The sequence below is a fragment of the Pomacea canaliculata genome, linkage group LG11 (genome assembly GCF_003073045.1).
Source record: "Pomacea canaliculata isolate SZHN2017 linkage group LG11, ASM307304v1, whole genome shotgun sequence".
Lineage (NCBI taxonomy): Eukaryota > Metazoa > Mollusca > Gastropoda > Architaenioglossa > Ampullariidae > Pomacea > Pomacea canaliculata.
This window is the reverse complement of record NC_037600.1, coordinates 20,280,856-20,306,292: the sequence shown is the minus strand read 5'-3', so window position 1 is coordinate 20,306,292 and position 25,437 is coordinate 20,280,856. Positions and strand designations below refer to the sequence as shown.

General features: G+C 41.7%; 2 protein-coding genes and 1 long non-coding RNA gene across 4 annotated transcripts; 1 reads left to right on the top strand and 2 right to left on the bottom strand.

The window, feature by feature from the left end:
• Window positions 1–394: 394 nt before the first annotated feature.
• LOC112575887 (G-protein coupled receptor 52-like) lies at window positions 395–25,414 on the bottom strand. 2 transcript variants are annotated; one of them, XM_025258018.1, is made up of 5 exons: window positions 24,594–25,414; window positions 6,202–7,122; window positions 5,396–5,560; window positions 4,987–5,157; window positions 395–3,083 (listed from the first exon to the last, which is right to left on the bottom strand). In XM_025258018.1, exons 2-5 carry the CDS (start codon window positions 6,598–6,600, stop codon window positions 2,727–2,729), a joined length of 1,092 nt encoding a protein of 363 aa, XP_025113803.1. In that variant the 5' UTR covers window positions 6,601–7,122; window positions 24,594–25,414; the 3' UTR covers window positions 395–2,726. The 2 variants fall into 2 exon arrangements, with proteins under 2 accessions (XP_025113803.1, XP_025113805.1); XM_025258020.1 differs by lacking the exon at window positions 24,594–25,414 and adding an exon at window positions 9,092–9,352.
• LOC112575889 lies at window positions 10,005–15,191 on the top strand. Its single transcript, XR_003101696.1, has 3 exons — window positions 10,005–10,150; window positions 13,830–14,026; window positions 14,355–15,191. It is a non-coding gene; the product is annotated as an uncharacterized LOC112575889 (long non-coding RNA).
• LOC112575888 lies at window positions 15,277–17,504 on the bottom strand. Its single transcript, XM_025258021.1, has 3 exons — window positions 16,786–17,504; window positions 16,358–16,403; window positions 15,277–15,647 (listed from the first exon to the last, which is right to left on the bottom strand). The coding sequence occupies exons 1-3, from the start codon at window positions 16,855–16,857 to the stop codon at window positions 15,451–15,453; spliced, it is 315 nt and encodes a 104-aa protein (XP_025113806.1). The 5' UTR covers window positions 16,858–17,504; the 3' UTR covers window positions 15,277–15,450.
• Window positions 25,415–25,437: the final 23 nt, after the last annotated feature.

Sequence of the window (25,437 nt, the reverse complement as noted above, 5' to 3'; positions counted from 1 at the left end):
CCTTGGCTACACCCTTCCCCTCCTTTCCGTTTATTGCTGCTTCTTCGCTCTTTCTCCTTTACACGATACTCTCAGTCCTTATTACTTGATTCCTCTTTGCATTTTCTGTATTTTTTTAAAAATTATTTTTATTCATCGGAACTGTTGTTTATTCTTCCGTAGTTCTTATGTTTGTTTGTTCTTCTGTCCCTCGTGTGCTGTCCATGTCTCGTTATCGATAAGAGCATTCTCCCTAGGAGAGTGAGTATCCGCTAGGCAAATTTTATTTTTTTTATTATTATTATTATTATTATTATTATTATTATTATTATTAGACGATACAGTGTTAAAACGCCAAGAACCAGCAGCCAGGCAAGGAAGACCACGTGTACATCAAGGCAAATGAGTACGACTGCAAGAACCCAGTTTTAATTAAATGAATTCGTAAGGTTTGTTTTGTCTTCACAGAATTTGATAAAAGTCAATCAGCAGTTAAATCAATGATTTAAACCTTTTAGCGTCTTCTGACACGAGTGTTTTCCCTTTACCACCTCTCCCCCAGCAATGGAGCACATTACATTCATCCTCTTAGCAACACTTCCAGCAACAGTATTACTGCATAATGAAAACCCATTTAATTCCATGGGGACAAAATGTACAGCCACTTGCGTTAGGCGCTCATCCACATGAAAGCAGTTTAACACCAATAGTTTAAAACAATGCAACGACCGCGCCATAATGCAACATATTATCACGATAACATTTCTAGCTCATCGTTCATCTGATAACAAAACCTATTCCACCCATAATTAATATGGTAATGCTTTATGGTTGATTCGCTGTAGGCATTAATATTGCGAAAGAGTAAAAAACAAGTAGACAACAAAAAACAAACTAGATTACGGTCTCAATGTTCATATGAAGCACGTGTGCATATTTCAGTGTGTGTGTTTGCGTGTTAGCTAACGCATACTCAAGACTAAAAAAATGGAGACCAGGGTAATGATTGCTCCTGAAGTCAGATAGCTTCGATCATTAAAGCTTCGCCTGGCATGCGAGAATGATTTGGTTAAGTACCAACCCTCGGGGGGAACCCAGGCAATGTCACAAGCATCCAGTTTAATTGCTGTCGACACGAGTGGGCGGCCGACTGGACGCCTACACCAAGCCAGGCACCGACCTGTCGATGTCGACATGTTCTTCATTTGTTAGTCTCCCATCCTAGCGGCTGTTTCCGTCTTCCTTTCCCTCGGCATCCCTTCCCCACCCTCGCCCGTCTCCTCACCACGTCTCCCTCACTGCGCAGGCAAAGCCATGGAACTATTTCTCTGGGCGCAGATCGCTGGTGGTGAATTGGTCTGATCGATGGACTGAAGTCTGGCACAAGAATGGCTTGTCGGCATCCGACTGATTGATGTCGATAGCAGCTGCAACAATAATGGTTGGAAGGATTGTTCCCGAAGTGCACTCTTGCAAACCGCGGAAGTCTACCACTGCACGTGACTTTCACATTCAGATGATGCCACCAGGACAAATGGATAATATTTTTTTAAAAGTCTATGCATGTCGAATACTCTATTTTAAAATGTCGATGACAGCAAACAAAATAAAAGCCATTCTTTTGTAGAGGCTGAACGAAAGGCATATTGTAATGTAAAACAATAAGTACAGAATGACTCATCGTGCAATGGCAAGACTTGTCACCTGGACGACACGACTGTTGGCAAGATATGTTTGTGTGTTGATGTAGACTGAAGCCCACTACACTGAGACACATGGTGGCAAAGTTCAAAGACACAGGTACTAAAGCCCTCAATAAGCTTAGTAGATTCTACATCACTTGATGCACTTATTGGATATATATGTATTTAAGCGTCTTTAATTTCATTGAACCAGCATCGTATCACAATTACCAGTAATTAACAAACTGATGGATGGCACACAGATGAACAGCAAAATCGTGTGAGGTATACTGTACAAAGAAGACATCACTGTGATATGTGACAATATGTCTAGAATGTAAATAAACATTAATTTAGAAAGTGCTGTGACTCGCCGAGCTTAACAAGATGCAAAAGACTGGTTTATGACATCCGCGTATTTGCAGATATGTAAAGATCTTATAATAAGAGTACATGTAAAGCATAAATAATAGTAATAATGTCATTATTAATATGAAATTCAATATTAAAAAGTGTTGTAATATGGAAAGCTTAGACATACACTAACAAGACACTCTTCTGTGCCGCAAACACTAGGTGGATTCAGAAATAGGGAGAGAAAATGAATCCTTAACTTGAGAGAGATTAATTTTGTATTTTCAGGACGAGTGCTGATGTATAATACTATTTTAAGCTTGGCATGCATAAAGTTATTGAATGAGTTATCAGTGGGAAGTGGAAGATGTTTATCATTTATTTTTCGCCCTGGATATGTGTAATTATATGTAATTAACATGTTACATGTATCTAGCTCAGAAATAAACAGTATTTCTTCTCCTTACAATGTTTGGATCAGTGCCCTCAGCACTGTTGCTAGGACACAAAGCTTCATAAACATCTCGATTTTTGTTGACTTGTCGCCAGTTTCCGGAATAAAGTATATTAAAGATAATTCCTCAGTCACTTTTCGCCGACAAACAGATTCTGGAACCTCAAGGTGTTAGTCTGTAAGTTTGGTGCCCAAAAGAAACCGCCACGACACCGGAAGAAGTTTCCAGTGCGCAGGACAGGAAGTGACGTTGTCAGCTACTTGGGCTGCACGGGGTCGATGATGATGTTGGAGCTGATGGACTCGGAGCTGTTGCACTGCGTCTGGCACAGCGCGTACTCGCGCGGCTCCTCCAGACCGCAGACCTCTCGCAGACCCTTGCGGAAGCGCGGACTCATCAGCAGGTAGACGAGGAACTTGGTGAAGCAGTTGCTGAGGCCGAACCACACGATGAAGAAGTGCAGCTCACGTGGGATGTCCTCGCGCCGCCATTGGCTGTTGTGCTCGATGAGGCGTACCACGGTGAAGGGCAGCCACGTGACCAGAAAGAGAGAACTGATGACGAAGCTGATGTAGTAGTTCCAGGAACGCTCCGAGAAGTCCTCGTACACTTTCTAAAGAAACAAAACAAAACAGAGAACTAAATTTTTTAAAAAATCGAGAAATGGTTACCTACGTAGGATTAGCCATACACCACTTCAAAAATGTGTACATCTGTAGATATGAGGCCAGTTGTACAACACATGCCTAAACCTTAAAAATATTTTGTAGAAGTAAATTAACAATTTTTTAGGATATTGGTTTAAAATCGTTTAGAAGCGTTTCACAGGAATTTCAAACTCGTTTCAAGAATTTTCTTCTCTTAAATCAGCTCGTAGGTGCTCTTGTTTTAAAAAGATAGTTTAAACCGATGACAACTGTTATCAGAATCAACTTCATGGACAAATATGAATTGTTTCAGCGGTTCGGAGTTCAATAAACTTATATCACCAGAAATATTGAAGAGATGGCAAAAGCACTACGGAGGAAAGCACAACTCATATAAAGAAAATAAATTGTAGTTACAGATGCTTTGAATATTCTAGCCGACTGTTTGGTCTATATTTCAACTTTCTGTATAAATAAGTTTAAATCAGTTATGTATTTTGAAAAACAAACTGCTTGTTTATTGGGTCACCTATCATTTTGATCCAAGCTATATCGCCCCAGTATCTATATCTATATCTATATCTCTCTATATCTCTATATCTCTATATCTCTATATCTATATCGCCCCAGTGCTATCTACCGCTCATCCGAGTCAAATCGACACCACCATGACCATATCGTCCCACATAAGTATACATGTTCCCAACATCGAAAGTTGAATCGATTCAGGTCCAAAAGACGAATCGATCACTGATGACACGAGTAGCTATTAACGTCAAGGATTACCAACAGATCGATACGTTGTTCAAACAAGTTCAGCCTCCATCTGACTAAATTAAAAACAGCCGCTTGGTAATACTGTACACACAAAACACAAAACACATTTCACAATGGTACATAACGCGATTTTCTCATTATTATTTTTAGTTTGGAGGTTCATATTAGATGTATGTGCAGAAGTTCGGTTGATATGAAATATGTGTTACTGCTCGGGCATTCATTTAGCCTGGACCAGGGTCGATTCGACCACAGATGTAAGTGGACTGCTGTCTGTCTGCCAAGACCAACGCTTAGCCTCTTGCGAAGTTCTCCGCTGTTAGTCTCGGCGAGCCTAAACAAAGAATGTGAATAAACCGGAAGCTTTGTCGTCTAATGTCGTCTAAACTTGTCTGCCAGCAGTCCAGTAATATAAGTGCGAGATTCGACTTTCAGTATTGGAACGATGTGTAGTTACGTTAGTGGGGTCGGTAAGACATGGCTTTTGGTCGAAATGAAAGAAAATTTTGAAAATTTAATGATATGTTTTCCTCTAGAACATTTAGGACACCACAGTGGAAAAAAACTCTCAATCACAAACAGAAAGGTAAATGGTAATATATTATTTATAACACAACAAGGAATTGTAAATCTCTCAGCTGTGAGATGAACCAATGGAACCTAACCTCAAGTCGATACGCAACTGAACAGTAACGAGATGTGCATCATTAGACCGGTATCCAGTTTCAATATTCCATATTTGACTGAATCGATGAATCGAAGTAACCATGATTATTTACCGGTGTAAAATAACTGCTGACTACAAGATGAATTTCTCATAAACATTTCATTCTGAAGCATAGATAAGACTTCAGTTGTCTCAAAAGGCAATAGTTTGCGGGTCTATACATATATAAACAACTATGATATTTTTTACTATATTAACTTCAAAAGATTTCTCATTTATTTTCTGGTTGTAGGATATAACCAGAGATCCAATCACAATTATTGTTTATCATTATCATCATCATTGTTGTTGTTGTCAGACAAGTCAAGTGAAAGGGGAACGGAATAAAAGGGTAGGTCATCAGACCGACAAAGAGAAGCACTGACCACGTAGAACTTTTTCTGGTCCTGGAAGGCGGTGGTGAAGAGATAACGGCTGGTGACCAAGATGGCGACGACGACCGGCAGCGTGACGAGCAGCATGACCGTCATGAAGTACGCCTGCTGGTAGCGGCTGTCGATGATGCAGATGAACGCCTCGCGGTAGTAGAACGCCCTCTGTAATAATAATAATAATAATAATAATAATAATAATAATAATAATAATAATAATAATAATAAATTATTATCATTATCTTCATCATTGCCATCATCATTTTTGCATGAATGAGTGAGTATGAAATGAAAAATGAAGTTCATGATATGCAAATATTGAGATACAATGATAATGAGGTCATTAATAATAATAATAATCACCATCATCATCGTCGTCAGAGACTTGCTGGCGGTTACTGACCTGCATGGAGAAGAGCGGTGGGCAGCAGAAGGAGGTGGCGATGATCCAGGTGAGGACGATCCAGCACAGGGAGCGGTTGAAGGACATCATGACGCCGTAACGGTCAGGCTTTCGCACCGCCACGTAGTGGTCGACGTTCATGTACGTCATGCAGATCATGGACACCTGCACGTGTTGTTAAACAAATAAAAATATAATATTTTATGCTGATGTCAGCAGTCAATATCGTCTCGCTTTAACCCTCCCTATTGTGATGGCATTCGGTAAATAAACAATAAAAACCACAAAAGACGGCAGCAAGCACACAATTTCAAAAAAAAAAAACCACACACACACACAAAACAAACAAACAAAAAAAAAAACCACTTCACAACGCAGAAATAAATAAATAAAAGGAGAACGAATGGAGGTCTTACAAGATTCTTCAATTAATGATGTATGCTGGGATATTGTTGTTGTTCAGCCGGAGAGTCATAAATAGGTTGTTACTGAAAATGAGTCTCGTGTGGAATGGAGGCTCTGTTTTGGACTGAATTCTTGCTTTGAAAAGAGGGTTAAAGGTCACGTGTTTCTTGGATACTTTCTTGCTGATGTTGTGCTTTGCTGTGGGGCTCGGGAGAGGTTTTCTAAGTCTGACAGGATGTGTGTACACAATGTGTTGGCTTGGTTTTGCTGGTGGAAGCGACTGTGCTTGTATCGATGTGGTGGCTTTTTTGCTGTGATGTTAAATCCTGTATTTTTCGTGTTTTTGTATATTATGGAAAGAATATTTAAAAAATAAAAATATAAATAAATATATCTCTCACCATGATGAAGAGGGTCATCAAGTAAGCCTCCACGCAGCAGAACATGTCGGAGCTGAAGATGAACTTTCCATACATGGTGTTGAAGATACAGAAGGGGGTCACGAACAGGCCCATGAGGAGGTCAGCGGAGGTCAACGAGTACAGGTAGCAGCGGTTAAAGTTGTCGAAGGCGCTGGTCCAGGAGGCGACAACCAGAATGAGGGCGTTGCCGACTACGCACACGATCGTCGTCATCATCGTCACGAACGTCTCCAAGGTGAACATCACGTGATCGTCCTCCGACCCGACGGGGGGAGGCCCCATGGAGGCGGCCCCCTTCACTTCTCCGTGGGCTAGGTCCACGTTAAGCACGCTGTAGTCGCCATTACCTGGCGGGAGGCTTTGAACAGCGGTCTCCATGGCAACGATAACGGGCGGGAAAGAGCGAAGACGCCTTTTGAAGATTTAAGTCTTTGTTTTAACGTCCGGAAGTTACAGCCAATAAGAATGCAAGGCTAGAGGGGGGTAGACGTCTGCCTGTTGTCAAAATGCATCACTTGACGATACAGCTTCTGTTGAGGCATCGGAAACAACACACGTGACAGCAGTTGTCAAGACACTGAGCTGACCTGTAGAAAGATCTCACCTCGGATTCTTTGAGAAAATGAGGTGGAAGGAGATTAAAAGCAATCAGAAGCCGTCTTGATTCACCATGATGCCTTTTTGTTTCTTCCCTATGAGTTCTTTTCGTAGTTATCGATGTCAGTCTTTGACAAATCTGCTCAGTTAATGGAGAGAATGGTGTTGTGTGGAATGACAGCAGCGACAACCTCTGTCAAGTCTTTCCCCTCGGAGAGTGACGTCACGCCAGGCTTGCTTCTTTCGGGAGGCGCTGAGCATCAGCACGTGCGTCCGTTGTTTTCCCCTTCACAACATCAGCACCTGCAGAGACAGAAGGCAATGTGTGTCAGATTAGTTCCCTCGAGCTTGACGAGAATAATGGCAAGAATCTGTGAAGACAGTGTTACGTGCGGCATGGCAAGAATCAGTGATGCGCAAGCTGATAAGAAAACAAAATGTGTGACGTGTCCGTGTTCCTGGGTGAGAAGAGAGGGAAAGTCGAAGGCACCGAGCAACATGTGGAGTTTTGTCTCTGTAAAGGTAAAGGAGTGTCTCGACCTGGGGTAGCAGTCATAAAGCAGTGGCAAAGATGCCCTGGAGGTAAAGTCACAGAAAGCACTGCTCCTCATCCCTGCGGAGACATTATCCTTGCCCTTGGTTTCCTCATCTTGTGTCCGGGACAACAACTCGCCATCACTCTGGTGATCATTCCAGGTCTGAATTTTCGATTTTTTGAAAGTCAAACATAAAAATTCAGTTTTAATACCGTTTGACTTAAGACCCCACACACAACCTATCTCAGGGATCCCACAAACATCCATGCTGTATCTCCAGCTCTCATTACTGGATGCACATATAGCTTAGTACCTTCTTCGTTTCTGCGACAGGACAGCTCGACCAGCTAAAAGCAAGGATCGACAAGCTGACGACAAGCTTTCATAGCACACTGTCGGATACTTATTCCTAAACACTTTCTCGATCATGACCGAACCTTTGTTTAGAGCAGCCATTCTTCGGAACAGTAACCGAAATGGAGCAGAAGTCAACATTGATTCCCGATCCTTCTAAACTAGGTTTTAACAGGGACAATATCAATGACTGGGTTAGAAGTCTGGGAACGAGGGACAAAGAGGTTTTGAATAAATAAACGAATGATGAATGCTAATAAAAAAAAAATGTTGTAATGAAACAAGGAGCAAAAAAATGATTTAATGAATGAATGAATTTTGAACAGAAAATCAACTCCCTTCACTAGGCCTGAAACCACACTTTCAAAATGTCGAGCAATAACGTTTTCAAACACTGCCTCTCCATTACAGAACCCACCAGCATTCCACAAATTTTATCCCAGTTACCTTTCCCCCAAATACCCACCTATTCACCCACCCACCCACTTTCCTCCACCCCAGTTTGGCAATCAAGCAAGCGGAAAATTCAATGTTAGCGGAAGTCGAGCGCTCTACAGTCGAAAGCTATTTGCGGGATAATTTTCTCTTCCTTGCTCTTTAAAAAAAATGACATCCTGAGCATCCGCATGGTTTCCAGAGAATTTACGACGGTGTACAAGTTTCAGTGTGTGTTCGTGATTACAGTCGGTAGCGCTTTGAAATATGCACAAACTTTCCTTTTTTCATTCTTTCTTTCTCTATTTCTTTCTCTGGACAGTTTCTGAACGCTGTTAAACGTTCGAGACCGCACGCTTGGCATCGACTACGAGAATTTCCCGAATGCTTTCGAGTCTCTCTCTTTCACTCACAATACCAGATGCCAGTCAGACTACAACTGATCAGCTGCTACTGTATGTCTGACTACCAAGTAACCTTGCTTTTCCGGGTCAATGGCAGCTCACCTGACAGGCTGTCAGCGCTCAGAGCTTTCGCGGACCAGATCAAGGGATGGAGGACTCTGAAAGGGCGATAAGCACTAATGGCTTCTGACCTCAGTGTCCCTCCCTCCATCTCCTTGTGTAAGTCTTTCTCTCCTATAAATTTTGTTCTGCCTAGTCACTTTTTTCTTAGATTGGAAACACGAGCCAATTCTTATAATTAATTAAATAAAATTTAAATAAAGATAGTATCACCAAAAAAAAAAAATAATAATAATAAAAAAAAATGCACGGACCGAACACCATAGTCTAGAATCTTCCCTTGACTAAAGGAACAGTTCTACACGATTAGCTTGGGATATCACACACACACACACACACTGCCTTATTTTTAAAAATTATTGTCTGAATATATAGGCCGACAGACTTGTTGAGGATGGCGGACGGAAAGTACATACATATTACCTTTGTTCTCACGGTGCCATCTTCAGTCAGCAGACCTTCTGCCAGAGGCAGGCCTCGTCAAAGGTCACGACCTCCCCGCGTGCCAGAGGAAGGAATAAGTGGCAGGGAGGAGGCTGCTAAACCAACTAAACTGCCTGCAATCGTTCGTCCTGTTAGCGCGTTCCACAGTCAGGCTTCGCGCCGGTACCTCGACGCCAAGCACACCTGGTCTACCTGGCGCCACGCAGGTAAAGTGAATGCCGACTTTAAGTGGTCCTCGCTGACGTCAGAAGATGTGTGAGAGAACGATTTACCTGGCGCCTGCGGTCCGTCAAAACATTTCAATGTCTTCTCCAGTTTCTTCCACAGTCACAGAGTTTAAAGTCCCGGGGTGGATTTCATGATGCGCCTTTATCCCACTTACCAGCGAATAACTAGCTTATCAGCCCTTAAGCGCAAAAAGTGGCTCCCACGTCGAAATTAATAGCGAATAAGTCGGCCTTATCGCGTGGTAAGTTATGGTCAGGGGGGACCCGCCTTTACGCGGCTATTAGGCGCAGAAAAATGGCGACTGTAGTAGCTGTGCTCTCGCTAAACAGGCGAAATCTTCGTCGAAACAGAATATTTAGGGACAATTATATCTTTACAATGATGTAGAAGTGTACACGAAATTTGAATTTCGTGGAGTTGATAAAATGTCTATTGCCTATGAGGTAAAAGATGAATTGGAAATGTCGAATCGAGGGAACAATGTTCCCTCAAGCAGACGAGTATGCTTTGCACTTCGCAACTTGAACATTTTTACGTGTGTGTGAATGCGTGTGTGCGGCGATTTGGTCGGAGTTTCCGAAGAGAAATGTCACATCGTGAGGAGAGTGACCAAACGCTACTACGACATGCTCGACGATGGATCGTCTTTCCCGACTAGCGAGAGGCAGACAGAAGGGAAAGTTCTGTGCCAACGGTGGTTTTTCCGAGTGTTGTTGGATACATCGACGGGACGCATATCCACATTCAGGCGGCGAAAATAATGAGCACCAGTACGTGAATGGAAAATATTTTCATTCACTGAATGTTCAGGTAATACTCAGGCCCGGTTCTACCTATTAGGCGAACTAGGCAATCGCCTAGGGCGCAGCGACCGAGGGGGGCGGAAAAAATGGCCTGCTTTTTTTTTTTTTTTTTTTTTTTTTTTTAATGAATAATTTTAGGGAAAAATGTCATTTTCACAAAATGATATTAGCAGGACACTTTTCCTCTGCTTGTAGACTGACCACCACGCTAGTTTCTCAGTACATGTATGACAGGAAAACCCCACTATCGCATTATCCCAGGGCGCACCTGCAGTGACCACAGCTAACCGGCAGGCAAGTAGAGGGCGGGAGAGGGGCGGGGAAGGGCGGCGTTGGTGGAAGGCACCTTTTCCTCTGCTTGTAGGTTGACTTCACCACCGAGTTTCTCAGTTCATGTAGTGATGTAGTACAGGAAAACCAATTATTACAGGGTGCACTTGAAGTGACCAGCTAACCAGCGGGGAAGAAGAGGGCGGAGAATAGACAGTGGAGGGGCGGGTTGGTGGATGGGGCCTGGTCAGTGCGGACCCCTACGATGGAGTGGACCGCATTCCACTAATACCAAGCTCACCTTTCTTTCCTCTATCTTACTATTGAAGAGGTTCCACACTTATGCATTGAAAACACTGCAGCTGAGATCAGAGACAACAACACTGACTTGAGTTTGCTACGCGAGTTTCTCTGTGGTTATGACAACAGTTTTATGCTCAATATTGTTTACACTTACGAACTTTCAACCCGAAGGAACTTAGCTAATGTCACCAACGCGTTCTTAGTTAATAAGAGTATTAAAGTCTTTCGCAGACAAACATCAAGGTAGAGCCATTTGAAGTTTATAGCCTATCTATTTACTGACACTGATGGCCTATAGTCTTGTACTTACTGTTGTGACTCATGGTCGTGAATATTTAACTTTCTTATTAATTATTAAATTTCTGTTCGATTGGTGTATTACGCTTTAGTTGTCAAATTGTAATGTTTATTTTTATTATCTAAGAGTGCATCTGTTTGTCTACAGTTTGAACGGATAGCTTATTGTTATGCTCCATTGACAGAATATTTGAAATTGGTTATTAAGAGATAATGCGTACTAAGACCTACAGTCTATATACTTCTCTTGTTTTCAACAAACCCTGTGCTGGACACCACGCAGTGTTGATCACTGGACTGTGTTTGGGGAGCTGACACCATGATTTACAACTTTGCATTGTTAGTGTCCAGAAGACTCTCTCTTGACAGACCTTGCTCCCCGCCCACCTGTGAGGTGTGACTGTGGTGTGACTTTGGATGGGAACATGAGGAAGCTGCTATCAGGGTGGTCTAGAGGCTGGAAGCTGTGATAGCTTGAGTTTTAGACCACACAGCAAAATAAGACCAGAGCAAGGTGCTACACATTTCTTGTCTCCATCAGTGTGCACTCCATAAAACCTTTTACACGAGTGTTTGAAATCCCGCTACTCATAAGTGTAGGTCTGATTGGGGAGGCATGCAAGCATCCATGTGTGTATGATGCACGCCTGAAATTAAAAAACAGACCTACTTTTTCTTGACAAAAAGTAGTTCTTACTTATAATTTAGTAATCAAATCTGACAGCAAATTCTCGAAAAAGATTTAATTTTAATAAGCCATTCTTTGACACTTCTGGGTTGTAACGCCTCTGGTCGTAATGAGTTCTTTCAGAAAACCACTTTTCTACTATTTTTAAGCAGCAAACATGTAGACAGTTCGGTTTTACTTGTTAGTTCGTCTGTAAGGTGAGAAAGAAGAGAACCATTGAAAGCACTTGCCGATGGAGGTGCTATAGGTGGACAGGCCCACAGGTAGCGATAAATCTGTCACAGCTAATGACCAGTCGGATCAGACTAGAAGACTGGACAAAGAAGGTGGTGCGATGTTACTTGATAGTTGTACGTGAGATGAGAAAGAGAGAAGAGAGAAAGATTGAAAGGACCTCAGTGGGGTGGCTTAGTGGAGAAGGGTAGAGATAAATCTCTACCACTTTAAAGAAAGTCAGATCACATTACCAGGGCTGGACAGCCAGAGTGGGGAAGAGGTAGTTGTAACTTTGAACTTAAAAACCACAGGACGATGTCAAAACCTCACTTGTCTGAGCGGCTGCAGGCATCTCGTGTTGCTGTTTGAATTTACTTTGTAATCGTCTGTTTGGGTGCTTGGAGCGATCATCCTTCCACAGCTGAGTCAGTAAACTAAAGGTTGTGAACTGGATTGAGCCGTGCCAGACTGAACAGTGCTACTGTCTACAGCCACTTCATGAGAGTTTGTAAAGATAAGTTCGCATGAATTTTATACACTGTGACATAGCTGTATATATTTTATTAACACGATTTATGTCTTTCTTTACATTAATTTCATTTCCTTATTTCTTATAGTGCTTATTTTGATTGTGTGGATGCAACGGGTTGCGATAGCGGTGGTGTAACTTTTTGCAAAACTGTTCATTGCACAAACGGGTCCGTGACAGTCTTGTGGTCTTTAGCACATCACAGTCGCGTTGAGTTCTGAGACAGACCGCCGCAATCATTACTGGTGATACTTAAGCCTTATAGCTTTCTTGTTTGAACTGCGTCCATTGAAGACAGATTTAAACAGATTCAGGAGCACAGTGCATTATTTGGATTTCTTTATGATATCCAAAGCATTTCTGAAAAACCAAGGAAGGACATTCTACTTTAATCTACTATCTTACGAGGTCTTGGCAAAGGCACTAGTGCACAGAGACAGCAAAGACATCGACGCGGAGGAACTCTGTTCTGAATGACAGGTTGTGGCTAGAAGACTTCCCAAGCCTAAAATGAACCCCAAAGAAGTCTTAACATTCATAATCCAACATAAGCTATTTGATATTGTGCCGAATGTTGTAGTGTCTCTCAGAATTTTATTGATCCTTCCAATTTCTGTTGCCAGTGCAGAACGGAGTTTCTCAAAATTAAAATTAATTAAAAACTATATGAGATCAACAATGTTGCAAGAGAGACTGACTGGGCTGGCCACCATATCTATTGAGCATGACTTGGCAAATGCACTCAATCTGAAGGAACTGATAACTCGTTTTGCACAGCAAAAAACAAGGAAAGTGAGGTTTTAAGCATCAATTTCATGACCAGGACTAAATAAATTGCAAAAATAAATGATATAACATGGTTCACTTTTTGTGAGGTGTGTGTGTGTGTGGGGGGGGGGCGCAGAATTTTTCTTTTCGCCTAGGGCGCAACACAGCCTAGCGCCGGCCCTGGTAATACTTTGTAATCAATATGGTTGCCTTTTTTATTCACATATGACTAAACCTTTCGAAGTACCATAAATTGTTGCAGTATAGACTCTTCCCCAATGCCAAATCATGATAAATACAAGCATTTAATATTTTCCCCATAGACTAAAATGTTCTCTCCGAAAATTTTGCAGATAACATCTAATCACTTTAATATCTTTTAAACATTTTTGTAAAAGCAGAAAATAGACTGCTACTACACAATCCCAAGATATTAGGAATTAAAAAACACTCTCATACCATTAACCAAAACTTTCTTATCATCACAATTAATAAACATGTTTTGTTTTATATTTAGTGTGGCTCATGTCAAACAATTTCAAAATGTCATCTGCTGATGCATCGATAATCCATATACCCGAAGCTTAATATTGCTATTTATATATATTTGAACAGGTTAATGTTTATCAACGTGCTTGCAAAGTGGCATCCAGGGTGTCTGCAGCCTTTGGAAGCAACTGTAGACTATTGGACCGGGTCATGCTAGGTGACAGTAGCTGCATGATAGGAGAGTGATTGTTGACACCATTTCAGCATCCTGCACCCTTGCAGGAAAGGAAATACAACACAGCACATAGCTGTACATGCAACTGGTATGTGAGTTTGCATCAAAGTTTTCACCAAATGTTTATGTTGGTCACATTAACTGTATCTATGTATAGTAAAGTCAGACTTGAACACATTTAAATATTTTTCCCAGCATGTGTATACATTGAATAGTTTTATATGGAAATAATACTGGTTTGATTGAAACCTGTTTACATGTACTGTGTATACTATTTGTAAATGACAATGCCAATAATATGTTCAGCTAGTAGTTCATTTAAATCACAGTGAATGTAGTTATTGCATTGTGGTATAGCAGTACATTCCAGCAGTCAGTATAAATTTCTACAGATGGTGATGATGTTTGTATTTCAGGCATAGCTAAAAAGAGATGGGATTGTCTCTAGGGTCTGAAGATGGAACCAGATCAGGCATGTGAAGTGACTGTGTTCTCAATCGGGGAGAGCCAGACAATGATGGCGACAATAATGATGTTGGACATAACAATGATTTAAATAATGAAAATCACTACAATAAAATCAATGACACTGTTTCAGAACATGATGCTCCCACAGAAAGAGCCCATGTTGCAGCAGGCCAAGCTGTCAGGAACCAATCTGTTTATAGACTTTTCTTGTAAATATGTTAAACCAGAATTTTATACATTTCAGAACTATTTTGATAACGAAGTTAGAACATCAACAATAGACATAGTCAACATGCAGTTTAAATGTAGGCCCAACATGTGTTACAACAGGTCAAGCTGCTAGTATCCAGTTTATAAGTAGATTTTTCTTGTGAATATATCATAATTTTATACTTTTCTGTAGAGTTCACAATATCAGAACTATGTGACTGTAGAAATAGTTAAATTTTCATTCTTATGAAACTTAGTAGCTGTTCATTCATACAGATCTCTTTAGAAAGTAGCAAATGCCTTTTAACTTTAATAAATGAAAGATGCAGTTCTTCTTGGACAGGACTTTTTAAAAAAATGTATGAGTTTTCCTTTATGAAATTATTACAAGGGAAAATTTCGACATAGTCTTGCAGACAGTAGTGCATGTGGTGGCCTCTGCAAGTGTTTGTCAAGAGTAGCGGTCATCACTAAGACATGTTCTTAATGCTGTCACTTGGCTATTAAAATCTTATATTCTTCTTGAACAATATTTTACATGTGCAACTCTTTGGAATAAATGTTTGAGGCTTCCACTCACTTTGAAGCAAAATTCTGAAGAATAGTAAAGTATATCAGCATTAGACATTCTTGGTTAAGGAACAGGCAGAAAATACAATGAAAATGAATGATCAACTTTATTAATTCCAGCATGCAACTCTAAATGTCTGCTCATCCCAAAACAACAACAACAATGAAAATTGTACATCACTCTTAAGATACATTACACTTCCACACATGCATCCTACTGAAAATTCATTTAAGGTTGGACAGGACTGCTGAGATTACAAACTATTAACAGTACTTGTCATTTCTGCAAACAGCGTTAGGTATAGCATAAAGCTGACCTGAACTTAAATTCTGCTTGACACTTATTTTCTCAGAATATATATTGAGAGTACATCTTAAACTATTTGTATCATAGACATCTACACTAGAGAACACTTCCTTTGTTAGGCCAGCATCAGGAACAGGTGCATATGAAGGCAAATCTGTAACAAACATCCAAATTGTTTCATGTATAGTAATGGCAAAGTGTGCAAAACAGATATACAGGGAACATGCCATGGGTAATGTGATGCATAGTACATAACACTATGACGGATCTCCTGAGAAGGACAACATTATTTTTTTTCAATGTGTCATCAAACCACAAGCATAAATATTTAATGTAGTGAAAGCATAGCAATATTCTTTTATGATAGTCATGCACAATAGTGATGAAGAAGTGATTTTTGCACAGCAAAATATTCATGATTGTCTATGTACCTTTGCTTTTCAATTTAATTTATGGCTTTATGAGCACAAGTACATTTTATTTGTGTGCAAAACATAAATATTGTTCTTATGATAAATTCACTGAATCAACTTATGTGATATAGCCATGCACTGTAAACTGTCTATCATTCAACCAGCTGTATGAGTCAACTGTATGTTATTAACACTTGCATTAGATTTACTGACATTTAGACATGAAATTCACTTTCAGATCATGCCAGTGATTTTTTTTTTTGGGGTGGTAGAATGATGTATTTTCATATAGTACTACCCTTAGTCATCTTCCCCTCTTTCCTAAAGAAAAGACAAAAACTACACCATGAACCTTTTAATTCAAAGAGACCTGTGGGGTGGAGGTATATTAAGGTGAAAAAAATCATTTGGTATCAAACTGAATTCATTGTTAATTCTTAATAAACCATACCTGGGCAGCTGCTGACTAGAGTTATCTCAAAAACCTCTCTCTTAAACTGAAAAAAAGTTTAATGTCTATGCAGTATTGTTTTTAAAACAAAATGTAACCGAAAAGAGCTAAAAAGAATTAAAGAAATGTTTATTTTGCCTCATCGACCCATCCACTCTCACCCCAACACACAGAGCAGCAAAGACTGTGACACTACCACTTCATAATTAATGGTGAAATCGAAGCTTTAAAATATTAATATTGTTATCTATGGCATAGAAAAAAGAGAAAATAATAGATACAAATAATAGTTAAATATAAGTACTGTAATGAAATTAAGTTTATACCAAATATTTTAAAATAAAATCAGTAAAAAGTAGTTTTTACATCACTGAATCACAATTACCGAAGTTCAAAAACTGATATAAAATAATAATAATAGAACAAACCTCTAATAATGCCCGTACTTCCCTGCTGGACCAGTTTGCTCCTCGCTGGCGTTTGGAAGACGTCGGCTCCATTATTATAAAAAAGTCGGCTGACAAAGTTTGTTCCGCGAAAAGAGCACATCCACAGAGTTGTATAGTAAATCTGTGAGCACGCCTGTTTGTTTTTCCCGGAAGACATATTAACGTCTTCTGGACATGCGCACAAATAGGGAATCCCCCGGAACAAAGAATGTAGGTCGCAGTTCTAAATTTGCATCGCCAGTTAGCTATTGTCGGGTAAAGTCGGAAACACGAAATGCGCGGGACGCGCTGGCCTTACCAGCGAGTAGCTAATAGGGGCTGAGGGTTTTATTCGGAGGTAAGTTAAGCGCTGAACATGAAATCCACCCCGGGATGAAAGAGTACGGGTTGGATGGGTGGAGGTACGATCGTCTTACTGGAAATTCCGTTTAATTTACCTGAACCTATTATTGATACATCAAATATGGCTGCTCTCGCACACGAGAATGATGTTGCAGACGACTTTATAGCAGCCTTTCTTCTTGATGCTGCAAGGGAAGAAAAAATAGACGAAAGCCTCGTCGTCTTGTCCTTCTGAGACAGGAACATGGACATCGTTTGGAAGGACGAGATTACACATTTATTTTGGTACTGCGGAATTTACAAACGAGAGGACTGTTATCAGAGACACCAACATAACCTAAATATTCCCCACACCACAAAAAATTGTGAAAACATTCTGATTTTCCACGCGCATGCTTGTTTGACATCCTGAGAGATGCGCGATGCTGAACACGACTGCACGTGCATCGCGCCCATGGCCGCGGCCAGAACAAACACAGCATGCACAGTGTTTGTATTAACTATGACATTTCTTTGAAGTCATGCCCGTGGCACATGAAATCTGTTTATATGTCTGTCTGTTGGCTTGGCCGTCCCCAAGCTTCTCTCTCGTTCTCTGTTTTTTTTTTAATCCCTCCCCTCCCATAGTTCAGTTCTTATATACACATGCCAGGCTTTGTTATATTTAGTATGACAGTATTTAGCTTTATTGTTTTTACTGTAATAGAATGATTTCACAATAAAGCTCTCTTTGTCTTTTTTGTTGTTGTCAGTTTTCATTATTAATGCTTTATTGTTTTTCTTGTAGTAAGCACTGTTCCTCTTTCCTCTCTCTCTCACATGAAACTCGAGAAAGCAAATCCAGGAATAGGTCCACTCGACCTATGAACACAATGTCAAGAAAGTCTTTTCTGTTTGTTCCACATAGGTGAGTAGTAACAATGATGTGAGTTCAGTCGAGGGTGACACTCAGGACTCAGTGAGCCGTATCAGAACTGCGTGTCTTCTTTTGGACATTATGGCTGAGTTGAATGAAAGCCTCGGACTGGACTGTAGCATGCAGGATGCAAACATATTACTAGTGTGTGTGTGTGTTGGGGAGTAATATTTTTGGTTCCATTTAGAACACCCAGACAAAATAAAAGAACATGGAACACCAAGAGAGGATACATCACGTAGAACCTTCACACGATCTACCTTACCTAGGGCTCTCAGGATATTTGAATAATTGAGAAAATATCACGTACAGCTTTTGGGATAATGCCAAAGAATATTTAGAAAAAATACAACTTATACAGGGTATCCAATAAAATATCACGTAGGACACAGGATAATGTCTAAGGGTGTTCAGGAAAAGATCACGGAGGGTTCTCAAAGTAATGCCGGGGGACATTTAGAAAAATATCACGAAGGGCACGTAGGGCACGTAGGGCACACAGGGTACTGCTCCTTCAGGGCACACTGACCGTGCTGCGAGTGCACCACTATGGCAGTTTTTGTTGACCATGATGTGATTATGTCTACCAAACGTGGGCCTGTCATCACTGTGTCTGTTGTTCGCGGAAAAGGTCGGTACTGTTTGGATTGTTCTGGATCGCATTTCAAACAACCGTTGATTGCTGTGTGATAAAATCACAGTAGACATCAAGCAAACCCTATTTTTCATCGTTCTGCGATAAAATCATAATAGCCTTCAGCCCGTTATTGTCCGTCTTCTGATGACAGCACAGCACCCTTTGAACTGTTCTTGATCGGGTTGTAACAAAAATCAGTCATCTGTGAGATATTCTTGATCGTCATGGGATAATGCGACCTCTGACCTCTATTTGAGGCTGTCCTTTCAAAACAAGAAATTTACGATCTGCTAGATATACTTAAGTCAGTTGAGTGAATACTTTAAGCAAGAGGGTGGAGGTAACTGTAATGTTTTTAATCATCTTCGTTATGTTACGAAATAATTGCCAGAGATGCCAGCTTGGATTTATTCGACCAACAGAATGTACAAGAACAACGTGTGTTGGAATATTCTCCTTGGATGACAAGCATGTCAAGATGAAATGCACAAACCGTGTGCATGTCTGCGTGGGCGGTTGTTGTGAGACACTGTTGAGGGTAGAGGAGGGTTGGACGCATGGACGTGAGGGAAAAAAAGAAGCGACAACGAGACAGAGCGAGCGAGAGAGAGAGGTGTAAAAACTAACAACACATCGCTGTGCAGCAAACAAACTAACATCGATTAATTTCGGAATACATGGTTCTCTCTGACTGCTTGGTGCCAAGCTGGTCTGCAAACACCTGCCCCCTAGCGGCTGTGTTTCGCACTACACCCGTCACGACAGCACACTAGAGCCAGCAAAGACATGGACCAAGAGCGGACACTCCTACCTGAGAGCTTCCGGCCAGGCTGTTCTTTTTATTCCAATCAAAGTACAAACTCATATTTAAAAACATCAGGATCACGAAATTGTACGAACTTCACTTTTTGGATAAATGTTTAAGTGAACTCAATTTGTCTTCAATACGTTCTAAAAATTGAGCTCTGGACGTCTCCTGCTGTTTGGATTTCTTAAACACGGTTTCCAGATCCTACACCAGTCACTTGCTGAGCTTTTTGGGGACTACCAAACCTTCCATTACGCTAGATATAACTTGTTTCTTTGTGAAAAGATATTTTTTCTGTTAACTTTCTCATCTCATTGTTTGATGGCATAAAATTGCCTCTGGACGTGGCGATGTAGCCAGCAATAAAAGATAAAACCTTTTTATTCAGGAACCGATAGTTTATAGCTAAAACGGATCATGAGAAAGTGCAACAGGGAGACACTGGATCTTTCGGTTTGCTGGTCAGAAGTCACAGGAGTGTAAATGCACTGATGTAGTTAAGTGTCATGGCCGCTGTCAGTGAAGCTCTTGTTGCCCGTCACGCGTGGCTGACAAAATGGTTTGGGCGCGGAAGTGATCCCCGGGTGTGTCATAGGAGGCAGTTCACCGACTCGCACATCGATTTGTTGCTGGACAGTCGGTCGTTGCCAGCTCGTGCTACACGCAAACATCCACGCACAGACCCGAGTGTGTGCACACCACCACAGCCTCTACGGCTACCTACTCTGGCACTATACATCAAGCTTGCACACGGGGGACATACCGTCATGCCCTGTTTCTCATGTCGCATGTTCTACGGTCACTGTTTTTTCAGTATTTTGTTTAAAGCTCCTTAAAAGGGAATTTTTTTTATTGAATTCAGAGAAACTTTATTCTTTGCCTGTAGAACCAATAGTCATTTGAAATCAACCCTCAGCAGGGGTGTAATAGGGGGTATATGTGTAAAATGAAGTACACCCTGTGATAATTATTGGCATTGCCAGATGTCAATAAAAACTTCGTGAAATCTCTTTCATTCTCTCCCTCTCCTTTATTCTTTTACTCTTTGTCTTTTTCACTCACTCACCTGGTGGCTCATTCACTCGCTCCAGCACTTGGAATTCGCCTCCCCCACCCCGTTAAGATTCTCTGAGCAGAGCTCTGCTCCAAGTGGGTGAGACAGGGAAATGCGAGACTCCCAGAACCTCCCGGAAAAGAAGAGCATGTCGGGTACTGACGCCACTTCCGCTGACTTCTTGCTGCCATTCTCGTCTTCATACCACTGTGTGCAGGGTACACTGAGCACAATGTCATGCTGACAGCAGCTTTTCAACAAACGCCTTTTGAATTATTCTTGCATCCCTCTGTCCTTCAGCTAACTTTCCTCCCCTCTCTCTCTCCAGGTGTGTACTGTTGCACTGCTCGTGTGCGTGCGTGTGTGTGTGTGTGGAGATAGAGACTATAGACGGACGGAAGGATATATGAATTTAGTCCCAGTGTACCACTTCCTGACAAGTTTGAATGACTACTTGCGCCAGAAGTTACACCAAGGATCATAAGATGAATTGGCAATGAGCTTGCAAATGAGTCCCACGGTGGCTCTTAAACTTTCAGAGTTTTATTCCCTTCTTCTCTACATCCACCCTCTACCTCATTCTTGTTTTCTACTTCCTCTTTCCATCCAACTCTTTTTTATATCTCCCTCCGTCTATCCCCCTTCGTTCTTCTCTTTTTCTCTTCCATTTTCTACCCACTCAGCCCTCGCATTTATCATCTGTAAATGTGTGGAGTCTTTGCTTGTAACCTATATGCCAAACAAAAAAAGAGGTGCAGAGAAAACCAGCTTCTCGACGGTTTGACATTTGCATCAGCAGTACAGTATGTACGGTTGCTGAAGGTAAACTAGTTGCCGAAAGGAGTGTACCCGGCAGATGCGTGTGGATGCCAAGACAGAGACCATCGCACAGAGAATCGTACAGTCAGTCAGTGACCTCTGTTGACCTCACATCAAAACGCTGAGCTTACCATCTACGGTTCCCGCATTCTTTACTTAGATACCATGACTAGCATCACAAAGCTTTACATATTGTTATAGTCCTCTCGTGACTTGTTCTTGAAAGAACAGCGAGCCTGAGACGAGAGCTGAACCCAGGACAGCCAACCTTCGCCGTGTTGGGGACGGGCGCTACCCGTTGCGCCACCGGGTGTAGAAAAAAATAGTACAGTTGATGAGAAGATATCAGATCTTGTGTACACAATACATTGTTTTGCCTGCATTGTTTACCTTGAGAGTAGGGTGACTCATGCCCGGATCCTGACGCGATTTCTCACCTATTACATGGCGTGCACCCGGCTAACACCGAGCACGAACCTTCGTAGGTAGGTACCTCACTGCGCATGCGCTGTCAAATGCAGTTTGCACCCACGTGTGCAACGCACGTGCGAGTATGATCCTGCAAAGGTGCGTGCGTGCATACGTGAGGTGCTCATAGATTAAACGAGCAGTGAGCTGTGAGTGGTTCAACGTGTCTAATCTCGGCATGTTAGAGACAGACCTCAACCCTCTCGCGATGCGGCTGTTGTTTACTTTGTTGTTTACTGTAGTTTCCTCCGCTGTTTACTGGGTGGCCAGGGTGCGAGGGAGTTTATCAGTGACAAACACAGGCAAACCTGCGAGCTAACAGTAAATACCAGAGGCCGCAATCGCGGAACAGAGGTTAGGCTACCCTCGAGGGTTAGCCATGAACGTAATGAAAGGCTGCCACTGATAACAGTAAAGAAATGAGAGATCGGTTGATTGATTAGAGATTCCTCTCCTATGTAGGGTCGATAGCCCTGACTACATCGGAGTTATAGCCACGAAGACAGGATTTATAGCTATGACTATACAGTATAGGATTTGCGAAGGCTGTAGGAAAAAAAGAGAAAGAAAAACGACCAAACCCTGAGGTTCTGATGCACTTAATCATAATTCTCGCCTTATGATACGACTTTCCCTGTGAGAGGTTGACTGAAACACAATCTTCCTCTCTAAAACACATTTAATCCAAACTGAATGTGATTCTTGGCCTCGTGTTTCTACTCTTTAACCCGAAAGAAGACGCCGGCTTTCATAGAATCCGTTTCTTATTTTTTTTGATTAGCAATCACCTGTGTTTGCTTTTGATATTTCCTTTAATTAGAAGCAACTGCCAGTCACTGCTTTACACATTCAGGTGAAATAAATCTGTTTTCTCGTCCTGGGTGTGCGACGAGAGATCGAACCTGTGCGTGAGATAAAATTCACACCTGTTTATCTTATTTTACCAAGCGGATGTGTATCTGTGGCCGAGCCTTCGATTGTTAAAATGCTTTCTCCATCGACCGATCTCATACTACCTGATGCTCTCTTCTTTCCGTTTCCGACTTCAAGACCCGCCTTCACCCTCCCCCGCAAATGACATTCGCTGCCTAGCAACTGTGGCATCGAGCCAGAGTCCAGGAAGCAGGCAGAATAACCAAAGAGTTCCCAAGATTGAAAATTGTTTGTGATACGCAAAGTCGTTTTTCGTGGATGTGTTTGTTCGCTTCTCTGCTGAGTGACAAACAGTTTGCTGCCGACTGACTTTTGTAACTCAGAGCTAAGGATGCCTCGGCGATTTTACATCTGTCTTCATCCGGATTATTTTTAATGACTCCTTGTCTACCTTCCACAGCGAACATTATTAATTATTTAAACTTCGTCAACGTTCCAGTGAAATGATGATGATAATCAATTATTAATAATAATAGCATCGTCTTAACAACAATATTACTACAATATAGTACCTATAAAAAAAACTACCCGTACCTAGAAGCTCAAATCGCGGGACAGCGTCAGAAGGACAATAGCAAAAACAGGAGGAAGTAAATAGAAAAAAAAAGCAAAAACAAAAAACAACCAAACAAACAAAACAACCGCAGCAGCAGGAACAACAACAACAACAACAACAACAAACAAAACAACGAATGAAGATAAAACAAAATTTCCAGCGTGATAAACACAAAGAACATAATTTTGAAATTAAGATATAATCGCTTCGTTACAGCGAACATCGCCAAGAAAACTATGACAACACATTATTTGTTGTTCCCAGCCCTCGGGTACGCCTTCCATTACCACCAGCATTCCGACACGGCCTTTAGATATGCTAGATGTTATTTGTGTATTATACTAAACATATATATATATATAATTTATAATACAATAAGATTTTATCTTTACCATCTCTTTCTCTTGTCAGGTAACAGGTAAGGAAAAAAATAGAGAACAGCAGTTTCTGTAATATAATCTTTTTGCCCTCACCCTCATTTTGTAAATGTGTATGGGGGAGGAGAGCTGGGGATTTATTTCTTTATTCAGTAGGATTTTAGTCACCTTTTTGAAAGGGTGTTATTCATAAGATAAACCAAGTCCATTGTATATAACATGTACAAGTGTAAAAACAGGATTTTCAATATGTACAGCGATCGTATAACGATAAGAGTCTCCTCGCCTATAACATCGCAAAGTAGTGAAAATACAGGATTTTCTGCACGTAGTTTGATTTTTTGGAAGACAAAAGCAGAGAAATTCTTAAGATAGCTAAGGTATCTACAATATTTACGATCCATTAATGTCATCCTCAGGTTGTTTAGGATGGGCACGTAAGCACAAAGTGAATTTCGTCCCCACTAACATTTCCACACAGCGGGCACAAGATTTTCCATCGTGATGCCTGTCTCTGTAGAAATGTGTTGCCAAGTCCCTAACACCAAATCGAAATTTTGTCTTAAAAATTGTTAAATGCCTTTCTGATCATAATTATAGATATGTAGGAATTCAGTGTATCGAAGCATTTGCATGAATATCGTGTTTCAAGTCTTTTGTGTGGGGGTGAGAAAGACAGACAGACGGTGTGGGAGGCTGGAACCGATCCAGCAACCACGGTTCTATCACCAATGAGTCGGATCCACAGAAAGATCAATCCCCACTTCATTGACGACACGCTCAAACCTCCTGCGATATTTAAACACAAAGAAAACAAAAGACAGATGGTAGACTATGTCAGTCTGTTACAAATCAGAAATAAAGAGAAGTCGCTTACTTATTGTGAGAAGACCAGCTGCGTGGTCGCCGCGACTCCAAGACCATCATCGTCCTCATCTAACGAGGGCATGTAAAGACTGTCACTAGATTGCTTGTCTCTGTCCTCGATCTCTTCGTCATCGGCAGGGTTTGAACTCGTGAACAAGCACCAACGTCGGGGTTGTTCTCCACGACGCACTGCAGCAAACAGCGACACGACAACATCTGACCCCAGCACGGCATCCAGCACGCCGCGCCGTTACCGACAAGCGGAATGGAAGAGGTGGGTGGATGAGGGTTGCTCTGCCGCGTACCAACAGGCGTTCCTGGAGTACTTCCCCCTTCTTCTTGGTTGGGGAGGGGGATTGTGGGGATGTGGGGATGTTCTGACGCCGTGTGCATGCGCCGCCACCTTGACTGACGAAACGCAGCTAGCGACCTCTGTCGGTGGCAATGCAACCCCTTCTTCCCTCCCTCTCTCTCTCTTGTACTCCACCGTTCGTCGCGTGGACAACAGACGTAGGTAACCGAGCCTAGGAGAAGCGTTCACTTCTAATTAACGGGGAGGAGGAGTGAGCGAAGAGAAACTCTTTGCTGGAGAGAAAGAAGGATTGAGGAGAGCTGGGATTTCATGGTCGAGCAAGCTCCGCAGCCAAGCTCCAGTCCAATCAGACTAGCTGGCAAATGAACAATGCACACGACAGACGGGCTGATGAAGAAGGGAGGGAGGAAGCTGTCGCCAGGACCGATGAGGGCGGGCAAGGCGAGTTCGATCGTGGCCCGAGAGACCTTGAACTTTTCGGCGGACACAGCGACTGACGAAAACACGCACACAAAACACGCGCGCGCGTGCACACATCATA